The sequence below is a fragment of the Syzygium oleosum genome, unplaced genomic scaffold (genome assembly GCF_021117445.2).
Source record: "Syzygium oleosum isolate NSW1041296 unplaced genomic scaffold, Sole_v2.1 Sole_v2.41, whole genome shotgun sequence".
Lineage (NCBI taxonomy): Eukaryota > Viridiplantae > Streptophyta > Magnoliopsida > Myrtales > Myrtaceae > Syzygium > Syzygium oleosum.
The window spans coordinates 2,441,200-2,455,585 of NW_026607525.1; the positions used below are offsets into that span (position 1 = coordinate 2,441,200).

At 40.1% G+C, this 14,386-nt stretch overlaps 2 protein-coding genes across 4 annotated transcripts; both read right to left on the bottom strand.

Moving 5' to 3' along the window:
• Positions 1-1,548: 1,548 nt before the first annotated feature.
• LOC130136057 (2-oxoglutarate-Fe(II) type oxidoreductase hxnY-like) lies at positions 1,549-6,104 on the bottom strand. 3 transcript variants are annotated; one of them, XM_056306068.1, is made up of 11 exons: positions 5,917-6,104; positions 5,613-5,808; positions 5,016-5,114; positions 4,872-4,923; positions 4,636-4,757; positions 4,455-4,555; positions 4,302-4,360; positions 3,712-3,768; positions 2,973-3,018; positions 2,397-2,476; positions 1,549-1,827 (listed from the first exon to the last, which is right to left on the bottom strand). In XM_056306068.1, exons 1-11 carry the CDS (start codon positions 6,025-6,027, stop codon positions 1,737-1,739), a joined length of 1,014 nt encoding a protein of 337 aa, XP_056162043.1. In that variant the 5' UTR covers positions 6,028-6,104; the 3' UTR covers positions 1,549-1,736. The 3 variants fall into 3 exon arrangements, 2 of the variants coding, with proteins under 2 accessions (XP_056162043.1, XP_056162042.1); XM_056306067.1 differs by having other exon boundaries at positions 5,016-5,117; XR_008815125.1 differs by lacking the exon at positions 3,712-3,768 and adding an exon at positions 3,613-3,659 and having other exon boundaries at positions 1,690-1,827; positions 5,016-5,117.
• A 7,946-nt stretch (positions 6,105-14,050) lies between these two features.
• On the bottom strand, positions 14,051-14,386 carry LOC130136047 (E3 ubiquitin-protein ligase RZF1-like). Its single transcript, XM_056306026.1, has one exon. The coding sequence runs from the start codon at positions 14,384-14,386 to the stop codon at positions 14,051-14,053; it is 336 nt and encodes a 111-aa protein (XP_056162001.1).

Sequence of the window (14,386 nt, forward strand, 5' to 3'; positions counted from 1 at the left end):
ACCCTTAGAAGAAAGGAGTCGAAGGTACCATTGGTAGAAATCAGGCTCAAAGTCGGAAAAAGCCCTAAGGCGAGGGGGACGAGAATGCCACTGATACGCCAAGATAGATGATTCATGGACTGGAAGTACCTCAAATTGGTGACGTGGGAAGTGGCTTGATAGGCATTTTGGAACAGAGAAATGATTGTGAACTGCTGGGCCAAGGATGTAAGAATCTTCGTAGTCATTCTCCACAGAGAGCAGATGAAATTCTTCGTTGAAATCCTCGGAATCTCGGAATAAATGGTACCGATCAAGGGCGTCTGATGCGGAAAAGGAAAAAGCTTGATCCTTGGAAGCTTTGGAAGCCATTAGGTTTAGACGAATATTGAGAGAGAGTGCAGAGGGTCAAAGAGTTGCAGAGAGTCGAAAAGTTGAGAATGCAAAAGAACGAAGAAAGGAACGATTTTTAGAAGAAATGTTTTGAAGACGAAAGGGCAAGCGCGCGAAGCGAGGTGACGAAGCAATAGCAAGAGTAAAACGTAAGTACTGTTTTTTTTTTTTTTTTGCATTTAAAAGAATTAAAAGTTCTTTTAATCCTTTTAAAAGGGGGCATCTGTTGACACCAAAATAAGAATCGGCATAGACGCTGAGTCGGCTTCAATGCCGAATCTGATGTATAATGGAAATCAACCATCTTCCGAAATACGTTTGGATAAGATTCGGAAACATGCTGGGAAGTAAGCGTGAATGGCATCATATCTCGAATTCGGTAGTTGATGAATATCGGTATGTTTACCGAAACATGGAAAGTCATAGTTCGGGAATATAAAGAGCGTTGGAACGTTTATGCCTCGAGACGTTGACTCTTTCCAAAATTCGGGAAGTTTACACTTCGGGAATATACCGAAATTATAGAGAATCGGTAAAGATGAATCACAGCCCAGCCACGAAAATCACGATAGCAGGAAGTTATGAGCAAAAGGCGGAAATAGTGAGCACGAGCATATTATGGGGAGTTACTTGTCCAAATTTGAAGTCGTCCCAGCGGTTGAGATCAAGTTTTGGCGGACAATAAAACTGGAAAAACGTGGTTAGAAAAGGCAGTTATTGGAAGCGCCAAAATTCAAAATTTGAAAATATATAAGTAACCGACAAGCAGTTACAGGATATGAAGAGATACAAATATTCAGAAGAAAGAAGGAAGGGGAATCACCAACAACAATGCAAAAACACTCAAGACTATCTGCACTTTAGTTTCTTCCGTACCTTTACTTCCTGCATTTACAGCTTTCTGCAACATTAGTTAGCCTTCAAGTTCTTTACAGCTTTCGTAGGAGTATTGTAACTTAGCTTGGAACTCTGCTAATCTCAGATCCATTTTCAATCCATTCGAATTATATCCGTTCCATATAACCTTGTGCCCACTTTGTTTCCTTCTTTGCCACAACTCTCCTAGAAATCAAGCCACAGAACCTATCTTAATAAAAACCGAAAATCAAAGTTTCGGTGAAAGATATTCCTCGTCTCAAAACGAGCGAACAGGTTGTATTTCAGACGACGGCTCACTATTAGTGATGCCCCATAATTATCAGGATAGTAGTCATCATTACATGAGAAAGATAAAAAATGAACGGCGGAGGGATATCAAGATTTTTATGGGATACGTGCCGTGGCGCCTATATGATACAATGAATGATACTAATCCTATTTAGATCAACCGGTGCTGATTGCCAAGCCCACCAGACGAGGTCCACTCAAGTCTGTTCCGCTCTGTATGTATTAAGGTCGGTATGAGTATCGCTGTAGCGCTGGCTCAGGTAAGTCGCACATTTGATAGGAGGAAACCTGGCAACAGAGAGAGCATACTTAGTCAGTTCAAGAGCCACAGCCGTTCCACAAATATACACCAAAAGTACACCAGATTTGTGGCATCCCAGAAAAGCAAAAGAGAATGGCCAGAACAAGGAATTTTCCACAATGTACTTGCCAACTTATACAGCATTAAGCAAGAATGGCCTAATCTATCTTGCCCAGTGACTTACGAACTGGCAGGCCTGATACTAAGACTTCAATCAAGATATAATTGAAAATCGGAACTTATGGAGACTAGGGCATGTGCATGAGTATACCTAGTGTCACAGGAATGAAAATTTCTCACTGAGATCTGGAGGAAGTATATGGTGGAATTGGGAAAATCATTTCCCAAAATATGATGCACAAAGTATATTCTATCGTAGACTAGAAAAGTAGAAATGGAGAAAAACACCATTTATACACATGACTTCTAACACAAATTATCCACTAGCACTGACTAAATGGGCCTCATGTTGGTTAAGGTAAGAATCAACAGCATAAATACTCAGTTATTATCAGCACAACCAGGTTCTTACTCGGATCATGGTGTTCTGACTTACTTGGGAGGATTTTCGTCTGACTTGCAGGATGGCAGGCACTCCACAAGACATTCATGGCTAGGTTCTACAAAATACGCGATCTGCATAAAGAACAGAGTTATTAAGAAATGGACGACCCTTGATTTTCTCAAGCAGCAACTTATCTGCTCAACACTCACCCCTTCCCTCCCCAAAAAAAAAAAAAAAAAAAACAAAGCAGCAGCAGCAATCTTCTATTGTAGAGAAAAGTACAGCGGACTGCCAAGTAATGGTAACAAATATGAAGTCAAAGAACATGGCCTTTACAAGGAAGTGATAATTGCTATATATAGGTTGAACAACGACAATGTGCTATTTCAAGTTGAGCTCAAACTGACTTATCAAAGTGTTATAGAAACAGGATCTTTACCACTTAGTTTTTCCCAATATGACAACAACCAAGTGTTTGCTCTCAGCGGGGGAAAAAGGTGAGTTATTTAAGAAATCTTTGTGAATAACTTATCACAAAAGCAGATAAACAGCAAGATTCACTCTCTGGAGGAAATTGTTAAACGCTTAAAGAGGCCTTCAAAGCCTGAGATAAGGCAGGAGATTTACGGAATATCTCTGCTGGCCATTTCCTAGTACTCTGTGCAACGTGGACCTGACAAAAGCAAAAGCAAAGTGCATCAGTAAAAGAAATAAAACATGTAGAAAGAACATAAAGCAAGTTGAGGAAAGAGTTCTGAACATGTTCACTGGAGGAAATATGACATGGTAATGAGATAAGCATTCCGTAAAACCCAATTTTTCTGTGAAGCTTTCTGGTGGCGGGTCTCATGCTCATTTCATGGATTATGATTTGGCCATGAAATAAGCATGGAGAAAAAAGAATGTTCTTAGAAACTTCTAGATGGTTTTGAATCTGACTTGACTGCCATCTTTACTTCCTTGAACACGGAGAACGTTGGTGGGAAAAAAATACAGATAGATAATTGCTTTACTCAGATCACAAACACATGAAAAAAAAGACTATCCACACATTGGGTTTTATAAAACTAACTATATCTGTAAAACTGGCATATAGGAGAAAACATGGCCAAAGATCAGGGCATAGCATTTTTTTTCTCGAGACCAACCTCTATCTTAATCAAGTATACAGTGCACCTTTATATATTTGCACACCAGGAAGATGAAAGCAATTTTTCAGAACCCAGACAAGACGTATGATTTTAGACCAGCTAAATGTGGCACTCACTCAGTCTTGAGCCGCTCCTAGCTCCTAGCAGTATACTTATGCCACACCTGACATGCAAATGCATTTTCAGTTAATTTTAAAGATGAGAGATGTCCTTACTTGAAGATACAGTTGCTCCACCGCTCCAGCATATCACCAAGATTTACAGTGAAAGCTCTGCCAGCAACAAGTCAATGACAAAACTTGTCATTTTTCGTAGAAAATAATAAGTGCTTTTCTGCGATCTCTTCTATACCTAAACTTCAAGGTCAATTAACCTTATTGAGCTTAGCAGGCTCCGATGCCATGCAAAGAAGTTTCCTTGAAAGGAATAAACACCAATACAAGCAGGAAAACTTTGACTTATGGTTCATCAAGAACCATGTGATTTTAGAAAATGCATATGTCGAGGTTTATTGGGGATTTGTATGACTTCAAGCCAATACCATGACCTAATTTTACCAAGACATAAAGAACCTTTCATGAGATTATAGACAATATGGGCAAACACTGAAATTGCTTGGTATGAAAAAGAGGAAGAGTTGATAAAAATATGGCATGACGACGTATTACATACACAACTGGAAGATTTCCTGTCTTATTCACAGAAAAGGAATTGGGTAAAATCAATGTATCATAAAGAGAATATAACTGAAAAAACAGAAAAACTGGAACCTTAATCTTTTTCAGCAGAGTTTACAATGACCTACCCTTTGACTGGTGCTACATATTCCCAAACACGAGGACTGGCATCCTTATCCCTGCATATCTACAAAACACGATAGGATCCATTGAAAATAAGCAAATGAGCTAGTTGGAGCACAGAAGATGATTAATATAATATCTTTTAGCATGCTTCATACTTGTAGACCTAACACATCATCTGTTGCCAATAGGGTAATTAAACCATAGTCAGAATGAGCTCCTGCTCCGTAGATTCCTTGTGAGGGATTAGAAACTTCTCCTACATTACAATTTAAATTTCAGTATAACTTAAAAGAAAATTATCTTGTTTAGCTGCAGAGACCTAAAATGAAATTTCACCTCCATAGTGTAGTAAACGCAATGTGGCAATAGGCTTGCCCAGCATTTCTGGCTTATCAAAGAAATCAACTTCCAGATCAAGTGCAAGTGCTATGATCCTTGCCACTGACTTTGCTACCTCCCTAAATGCACATCAAACATTAGAAAATATAAGTGGCTGATTTTACAACAAAACAACAGAATAAAGAAGATGCAAATTATCTATATTGTGGGTATTATAAGTTTGTAAGACTTACAATGCCTTTTGGTGATACTTCTCCATAGTTTCTCTCCATCCAGGCAATATTTCTAGCAAAGAAAGGAAGAAGAATATCTGTTGAAGCATAACTGACATGTCTGCGGTACCTTATAGCCAATAATCCATCCTATTGATTTCTCACCAGAAGCAGGCCAAACATTCGGCCCGTAAAAGGGTTTTTGTGCTTCAGGATCATCCTCGGGAACTTCCACACCAATATAATACCCCTCTTTGTAATCTCCTACTGACATATAACAGGACATCAAAGTTATCGGTTAACATCTGCCCGAAAAATCAGGACAATGCTACAAGTCAACCCACCACCAATCGATGTGCAGGGACATGTTTTTAAAAAAAACAACCATAAATACACTTTTGTCCGCATGCTTTCGTCTAATTTCCGATTTCAGTCACGACTCACATCTATCTGTGTTCTTATTCACTGAACAAGCTCTTCATAAACGACTCATGGCCTTTCTAGCTCTGAAAAGCTCGCGTCTAGATTTTCTCGATACCGATCTTCTCTCCTATTAATTTTTCAGTAACAAGATTTCGGTTCCGGAAGCAGACCTCGCTATAACCGATTCTCTAACGCACCTGAAGAATTCTTTCCCGGTACAGATCACAGACAGCGACGCGCGTGCGCTACAGCGCGCGAACACACGTACCTCCCGCCCCCTCGCACGACACGCACGCAGGGAAATACTGAACGAACAGACGTTTGGAGAGAGGACCGAACCGTGGAGCTGATTTCCAGGATCCAGGAGCTCGTCGAGCAGCGGAGTGTAGCCCCGGTGCTTCTCGTTCCTCAGGAGCTTCATCTTCTCCGCCGCCGGCAGATCGAAGAACCGCCGGCTCTGCTCGAAGACCTCCTCCATGAACTCGCGGCTCATCCCGTGGTTCGTCACGTAGAAGAATCCACAATCCAAGCACGCCTGCGCGCACACACAAAAGAAAACGCCGAGCTCAGAATCAATCCGTCGAACTCGAAATCGAAATCGGCGACGCCTCGACGAGAGCCGCCGCGAGTCATCGAGGAGGACCTGCTTGAGGAGGGCGACGGACTGGCGGACGTCGGAGGAGGAGAGGTCGATGCAGTTGAGGGTGGAGACCTTGGCGACCTCGAAGGCGCCATTGCCGCTCTGCTTCGCCATTGTCGTTCGGACTCGGGGAGCTTTTGCGGATCAAACGTTCGCTCTCGTGGCAACAGTTGGCGAAAGACCAGGGGAATTGGTGGCTTCGTATTTATACGTGCAAAACGGAGGGAGATGGAGCGGCGTCGTTTGTGGGCGGTTCTGGTTCTTTGCGTGGGGGGAAATGGAGTATATAGCGGTTGCGCTCGTGCCACCTGTGGCTCCGCTATTTTCCATTATTTTAAATGATGACTATTTCTCTTTTAAACATGTAAAATTATTTTCAAAAAAAAAAAATTCATGACAAATTGATGGAGTAATTACTTGGCCAGCGCTTTGCATGGATAATGTTTGGGGTTAGTTATCCATTTGAGCATAAAATATAGCGAGTAATAAATATTTAGGATAAGTGCATTGAAAGTCGTAAAACTTATAAAAAAAGTGCATGTGAGTCCTAAAACTTTCAAAAAGTGCAATCCAGTCCTAAAATCTATCATGAAAGTGCAATCGAGTCCTAAAACTCTCAAATAGTGTAATCAACTAAACAACTTTATCGGATCAATTTAACAAGTTTTAGAAAAAACTTTATTGCTTTTTTTTGAAAATTTTAGGACTCAATTGCATTTTTGTAACAAGTTTTAGGACTTAATTGCACTTTCGTGAAAAATTTTAGGATTTTCAATACACCTGTACCTAAATATTTTATAATCAATCAATGGATAACAACCTTTCCGACTGCTGTCTCGTCCTCGAGGCCCACTCCATCAACGAGATTTCCAAGTGGCGGAACTTCGCCAACAAGTCCAACGACAACGGCCTCATCCACGTCGGCAGGCCTTACGAAACCCTCCTCATCAGCAACAGCCTCTCCACCGTCATCTCCCAGCCGAACGGCTCCTCCGACGAGTTCCTCAACTTGTCGCCCGGCAAGTGGCAGGGCCGTGGTGCCAACCCCAACCGCAACGTGATTCAGGCATTCAGGTTCATCGCAATCATGTCCAATAGTAATGTGCCTCACATTGATTCTCACATTGCATTTTGTGGTTTCGTTGTAGGTACAGACAAGTTAGCTGTTCGCTGTTTGCTGTTCCTCAATGAGTTGGGGTTGTCTGTGGTGCCAACCCCAACTTGTTGTCACATATGTCTACAAAAAGAAGATTTTATCAAACATTCGACCTTGCGAGTTCCAAAATTTCGAATTCAGAAGGGACTCGTTTGAACGTCGCTCTTATTTTAGTAGTATCATGTAACAAATGTAGTTTAGTGCTATCAAAATGTCCAATTTACTATAATACCACCCAAATCTATAACACAAAATAGTGCATAGTGATACTTCATTCACTATTGTCTCGAAAGGCATACTAAAAACTATAAATTACATACTTACCTTAAACTTTTTTATGTGACATCAAAAATCCAAAATTTGTATCTGTGTGATATAATTATCCTCCGTTAAGGTTCCCTCAGCGAGCATTGTTAAAAACCTACCTACATAGATGTCGAAAGGCAAATGGTGTTGATATGATATTCACGTGGTTTAAATGAAATAAAAATGACGTTGTTTTCGTTGGAAAATCAGCTCACGGAACATTGACGGAGCGTAATTGTGTCACATAGATATAAGTTTCGGATTTTTTTTGTCACAAGAAATTTTTTTATGATAAATGTGTAGCAATAGGCATAGTTTAGGATTGTTGATGTCATAAGAAAAAGTTGAGAATAAAGGCATTATAATGGGTATATTTTGAGATTTTTGATGAATTTTTTCCCTCTTATTTTTAACTTTTAATTCCGTTTCCTCGAATTTTTAGAGCTTGAGATCGGACTATTATCTAATGTCGAGCACCTCAAATCTGGAAAAAGCACAAAATAAAGTCCTTTCAAGTCATTCGTGTTTCGTTAAAAAAGAACAACCCTAATACAAATATATTCAGCAACGTGACGACCCTTTTTTGACAAAGGTACCGCCGCCACTGACGACTCGTGCGTTCGTCCGTCCGTTCGTTCGGCTGCTTTTTCTTGCACGAGACGAGACTTCCTGGTTCGAGAGTCACCCACTAGTCGTCGCGGGCCCCGCCTTCGCGACAGGCAAACGCAGTGGCATTCCACCTTTGCGTTAGCGGAAGAGCCAAAGGCGGATCGATCAACATGAGTGCGCACGTTTCCTTTGCTGGTTCTTTCCTAGCTCGAGGGAACAGGATCTTGTGGGGGGGCAGAAATGGAGGAGCGCAGCAAGCAGATAGAATCAGAGAATATGTCAGATTCCGTTTTCTTGTTCTTGTTCTTGCTCAGCAGGCTTTTTGATGTGTTCGGGCCGTCTGTCGGGCTCGATCTCGGCATCGGGATGAGGGGTTTTTGCTCTTTCGATGCGTGGGAATTCGCGATCAAGCGTGCGCGCCGGGTCGGTATGGTAGATGGTCGACTGGTCCGTGATCAGGTTTTGTTGTTGGACATCGAACAGGGCGAGAAGAGGGACTAGATTTGCATAAGAATGACATTACTATCATTTATTTCGCACGGGTGATCGATGATTCGATGTTGTGATTTTTTTCCTTTTTGGTCGAAAGTAGATATTTTATTCATACCTCAAGATGATTAATGAGATGTTTAAAATATAACAAATCTCAAACAATAAAATAGAACAACAAAACACAAATTTGGTGTAATAAGCACACTTTAATCCTACAAGAATGGATCTGTCTCAACATCGAAATAGAAAAAGCGACGGTCGATCACCAAACCTCACATCATTATAAATGATAAGCACACACCATAATTTCCTTATCTAACAATTATGATTTGCCTAGTGGGTGGTGCGTGCCTAAGTTCAGCATCCTCGATACTATCATCGTAAGAGACATCAAAATAAGTTCAACAAGCTCCTAGATCTAAATCTAGATCAAGAGAAGTTGGACGAGCTCATAAACACTTTTAAGGAACTCCCAGATCTAGATTTAAATCAAGAAATAAGAGCTTTCAGATCCAGATTCAGATCGGGAGATAAGAGCTTCCAAAGTTCAGAAGTCGTATCATCGTTTTCAGGACAGTAGAAACGCACCGTATTCTTCCTTGATTCTGTCGAACTTTCTAATTTGGAGGATATGAAGAAGCGGGTTTGATTCCTAACGATGAAAGCGGAAAATGTACCGAGCGAGCGAAGAAGAGCATCGGTAATGAGCAAAGAAAAATAAAAACAAAAAGTTAGATGAAGATAATAAAATACTACCAGGTCAAATCGGGAGAGATAATCTTAACTCGAGTTAAGAAAATGGAGCCTCCCTCGACTCACGGTTATTTCTCGGTCGAGGGAGCTTGGAGTGGAAGATAAAATGAGAATTAGAGAGAGATTCGTGATTCAGTGTACCGCACAGAGGATCCACGCCGCATAGCTCACCGCGGATTTAAAGTGATGAAGTGCTCGTAAACGACGGAAAGGGCAAATTCCTACCGCCCCGCTTGTTGGACTTCTGCAATCTGATGGCCCCAGAAAGTCTCCAACAATCGCATCACCTCAATTATTAACATTGGTCATCGCTAATCGTCAACGTAAGACAAGATTCTTTAATTACCATGGTAGTCGGAAGAAGTTTTTTGTATTCTCTCGCTCAGTATCATGAACCAATTGAGACCAATTGCTGGGGGAGGCCCGTTCTCAAACAGATCGAATTCGAGCCTGTTTAGCTTGGATGGGGCCTGCCCATCCGATGATTGTGAAGAGACATTCACTCCTTTCTCAGTACATCTGTAGTGCCAGACTTTATGAGAGTTGTAACGCGAATAAGTTAAACCAAAGTCGAAATCAAATAAGCACAGAGAAGATAACTTCTGTTGATAACCCCGAACGTGATTACGGAGGTCAGACTACTTGATGGTTCGTGAAAAGCCCCTTGCAAGCTACGTCGATCGGTTTGATTTGGGCCTCTGGCCTGTGTTGGCGGCCCTAGCCCAAACCAGTTTGCATGAATTTGTGAGGTTTGAAAATCTTTGGGTTCTTATAATGGAAGTTCCCCACCGCTCCAATTAATGGTGTCCACTTGAGGTTGATGTGTCACACCCCGAAACTAACAAGAATGGGGAATGACAAGGCCGTCATTCCACTCGAAGGGCACAATCTCAAACAAAAACCAACAACCTATTATCAAAATATATATATGATAAATTAGCATGTTTGTTATAACATCAGACTTTCTATAATCCATCAAAAGAATATATGTACATCTCTAACTAACAATTAAACCCAGCAAACTCATCTCAATCATATGCAGCTCAGAAATATACAACTAACTAAGCTCCTAGCCAAAAAAAATCCGTCTATCAAAATGCCCTGGCGATAACGCAAACGCTTTCATTTTATTTGCCGCTAATCGAAGAACTTGAAAAGCATTCAAGACGAATGGTGTGAGCATCGACGGCTCAGTTAATAGTACATTTCTTCTAAGCAAATGAAACAATCACTATGCATATAAATAAACCAATACCAGCAACTCATACTCTAAACCCAAGATATAATATACATATCAAATCAAATATGAGTTATATCATTTTAACAAAGTTTATACAAATTAGAAAAAGTCATCTAATCTACCACCACAATTCAAATATCAATGATTAAGTCCGTTGATCAATCTCATCAAATTACAAGTCAATGGTTCATTTCATTGACCAATCTCAAATCGCATATCACCGATCAATTCCATGTTCAATATCCAAATCAAGGCTATAGAGTTGGCTCCCACGAAACTTATTTTATTGTGTACCACTTATTCATTGACCAACCTATATCGATATAATGCCCTAGTGGTGGCTCCCACGAGACTTGCATCACCGTGTAACACTTAGTCGTTGATTGACACATATCAATAGTATAAGGCCCTAGAGGAGGTGGCTTCCACGAGACTCGTGTCACCATGTAGCGCTTAGCCCTTGACTACAAGGCCCTAGAGATGGCTTCCACGAGACTTGCATCGCCATGTAGCACTTAGTCCTTAACTAGTCCATATTACAATTGGTGTAACAAACCAAATAATATAATCCTTCAGCCGATTCAACAAACAGAAGACATTTCACGAGTCATAAACCAAATTCACAAATCGATATGTATAACTTCGTAACGCCTTTCATAAAACGTTTCTCAAACCATTTATAAATAATTGAAAGGTAGTACATGCCCGATTAAGACTTTTATGCAACAAAAATGCCATTTTATAATTCATACTATATATAATCCATTTTGCTTTCGAAATATGAGTTTACAAACTCGAAAAAAAGATTGCATCACTTGCATGGGAATGCCCAAAATAAACAACGTAGCTATACAAGTCGACAATCTCATAATACTATTAATTAAATGAGAATCGACGTCAAAATCAGGTGAAACACTACTTTAACTAACGACTCAACTAAACTACACTATTTCGTAGCCAAAAAGATCACTACAGATTGACAAAAGACCTCAAGGACGGCCAGTTGCGACGAAAAACCACTAAAGCGAAGAACAACCACTTGCACAACAAACTGCCACTTGCGCGACAAACTTTGTTGTGCCATAACTTTTTCGACTACCATGGTAAAGAGAGAGTGCGCACGCGTGTATGAGAGTAAAGGAGAAGACAAAGCCGTAATTTTTTAGAGAGAGAGGACTCACTTCGATTTGTTTATTCTTGCAATTCTATGGGTCTATAAGTTTCAAAGAGGAAGCGTTGAGAGAGAGAAAGAGAGAAAAAGAGAGGGAACGAAGTTTAGCCATGCTGGACAAAAATTCCCACGTTGGACTTAAATTATTTTTAAAAAATCCATTTCGGAATAAAAAATTGAAAATATTCTCAATAAGGATATGAAGTGTCCTCATTTTCTCAAATAAGGGTATAAAGTGGCTACAATAGTTTCAAATAAGGGCCTAACTTCGCTGCCTGGCCAACTATTCCAACCGATCAAGGGCATTTTCATCGAAAAACAATTCTAACCTAAATTTTAATTAAACTAGATTAAAAATTAAAAAAAGATAAAAGTTTTTTTTTAAAAAGGAAAAAAGAAAAATTACTAGCCCTTCTGCTTGTATTTTTTGGTGCCGGCCATCACCGGTGGAGTGGCGGTGATGGCCGGCAGCCTTGTGTTTCTTTCTTCTTCTTCTTTTTTTAATTTTAACTTTAGCCTTTTTTTTTCTTTTTTGAGTTTGTTTGTTATGGAAATAAATAGAAAAGGAAAAAAAGAAAGAAAAAAAGGAAAAAATCAAAAAAAATTAAAAGAAGAAAATGCCCTTACCAACTGGTGAGGTCAAGCCCTTTTTTGAGACTCACTTGGCCACTTCATGCTCTTATTTTGAAATAATATTCACTTCAGGCCCTTATTTGAGAAAGTGAAGACACTTCGGATCCTTATTTGGAATTTTTCCTAAAAAATTAATTAAAAAATCCTCGTAGAATGATTTGCTAGAAGCAATACTCAAATGAATGATTTTTTCATGCAATTAAGTGAGCGAAAAAAAAAAGTTGCGATTATAAAGTGAGTATCGTATGAAAATTATGATATTTTTAGTGTTCTTTTCCATGAAATTAAGTATGTATTTGGAATAGATGGCAACTTGCAATTTGACTTTAATGCACACCCTTTGTCGTGTTCTGAAAGTTGACTATGGCAAGTCACCAATAATTATCGAGCGCTATCTAGTTGCGCTATCAAGTATTCGACTAAATGGCAGCTGGCCAGCGAAATCATAGTTGGTTTGCGTTGGCGGTAGTGATGGGTCTTAATTACTTTCCTTTTTTTCTAAAATAGATCTTGTTAACGAATATCTTCGAACACTTATTAATTATATCCGTTAAAGAAATATTTTCATTTTCAATACTGATTATGCATGACACGCGACATTGAGAATGCCAAATTTTCTTTAATTACGGTGATTAACAAGTAAGAGTATCTAATATTTTACTCGAATACTATGCCTCATGAGGCTCTCCTTTGTATGTAGATTCCGATATGTCATGACAAGTATGGACCATCTCTACGTGATTAATTTTGATAGTGATGGAGAGAAGTTCGCATCCAACTTGTGCCTTATACGAGTCTTCATCATAAATTTTCAGCCATGTATTATTGGAAGTTGATAAGAAAGAAGACCAAGACAGTTCAAAATCCACGGCAGAAAGATTCCATGAAACTTCTTCTTTATTTGCTAAAATTATTGAACTTAATACACAATAATTTTCAAGCTTGGCCAAGCCGGTGACTTGCCCATAATCACCTCTCTTGAATGCCTAAAGATGTAAATCTATGAAGGACAAGCTGAGAAAATGCTACAAATACTAAACATTCATGAAGATGGAGAATTACCCAATCGGCCCTAAACTTTTCAATTTTGCTAATTTAATCCTAAACTTTTGCGAGAAATAATCGCTGATGTGGCGATCATGTCATTGCTAGTTGTCCTACATGGCATAACGCTACATCAACGATTTTTGGTAAAATTTGTCAGAATGACTATATTGAAATTTCGTGCAAAAATTTATAACTGAATTGGCATCCTTTTACTTGAGACTATCCTAGGATGAGAGCATTAAGGGACTGCCATGAATTGGAAGTAAGAAAGTTCAATGATGATACATATGGCCTAGGCCTCTTCTCTGGTGCTTTGAGATAATTTTATATGGCACCATAGAGGAACTCTAGTCAGGGACCTTAAATTAAAGGGCCTAAAGAAGCGCACAACGTTTCAAGGTAGGGAATATAACAATAGGAGGTTTACGACTGATCGAGCAATTTCTCCTGTGCACGTTCTCATTTTAGAAAAAGCACTCGAGCGGCTCCACGTGCGTTTCTTAAATGAGTTTGAGTAATTTTTCCTATTTTGAGTCATCGGTAGTTTTCTATTGTCGACAGTTTTATCATCATAGCAAATTGGCCAAACCCACAAAACTCATCTAAGGACCATCAATTGATGTCAAAATAAACACATGAAATTTGGAAACTCGTGTTCCGGAAGGAAAACTTTAAAAAACAGAAGATCGGTGTTCAGAAGGGGAGTTAAAAAGTATGTCGACCTCACGTTTTAGGTTTCGAAGGCGGAGGAGATAATGTCGCAGCGGCACAAAGGGCAGGAGCCACCGAGCGAGAGCCACGTGGCGATGCAGGGTTCGTGGTAGACGTGGCCGCAGGAGGCTTGCTTGTCGTCGCCACGGAAGGCCTCCCTGCAAATCGGGCAGGCTCCGGTTGCGGAGGTCACCGTTGGCATGGCCGAGAGCGACGAGTCCGATACGTCCATGTTGTGTTGGAGGCTGGAACAGCATGCCAGATCGGTCAAGACCTCGTCGAGGTCGAACTGGAGGTCGATCGGTAATGGTGGGTACTTCGACAAGGAGACGGGTTCCGAAGAGATTGCGGCCAT

Excerpts from the sequence above, each read along its gene's own strand:
- LOC130136057 (XM_056306067.1), bottom strand. The coding sequence starts at position 6,027 with ATGGCGAAGCAGAGCGGCAATGGCGCCTTCGAGGTCGCCAAGGTCTCC. Across the intron at positions 3,019-3,711 it reads TGGAGCAACTGTATCTTCAA|GTCCACGTTGCACAGAGTAC; the intron begins GTAAGGACATCT and ends TGCTTTTGTCAG. Across the intron at positions 1,828-2,396 it reads TCAGACGAAAATCCTCCCAA|GTTTCCTCCTATCAAATGTG; the intron begins GTAAGTCAGAAC and ends CTCTGTTGCCAG.
- LOC130136047 (XM_056306026.1), bottom strand. The coding sequence starts at position 14,386 with ATGGCCGCAATCTCTTCGGAACCCGTCTCCTTGTCGAAGTACCCACCA.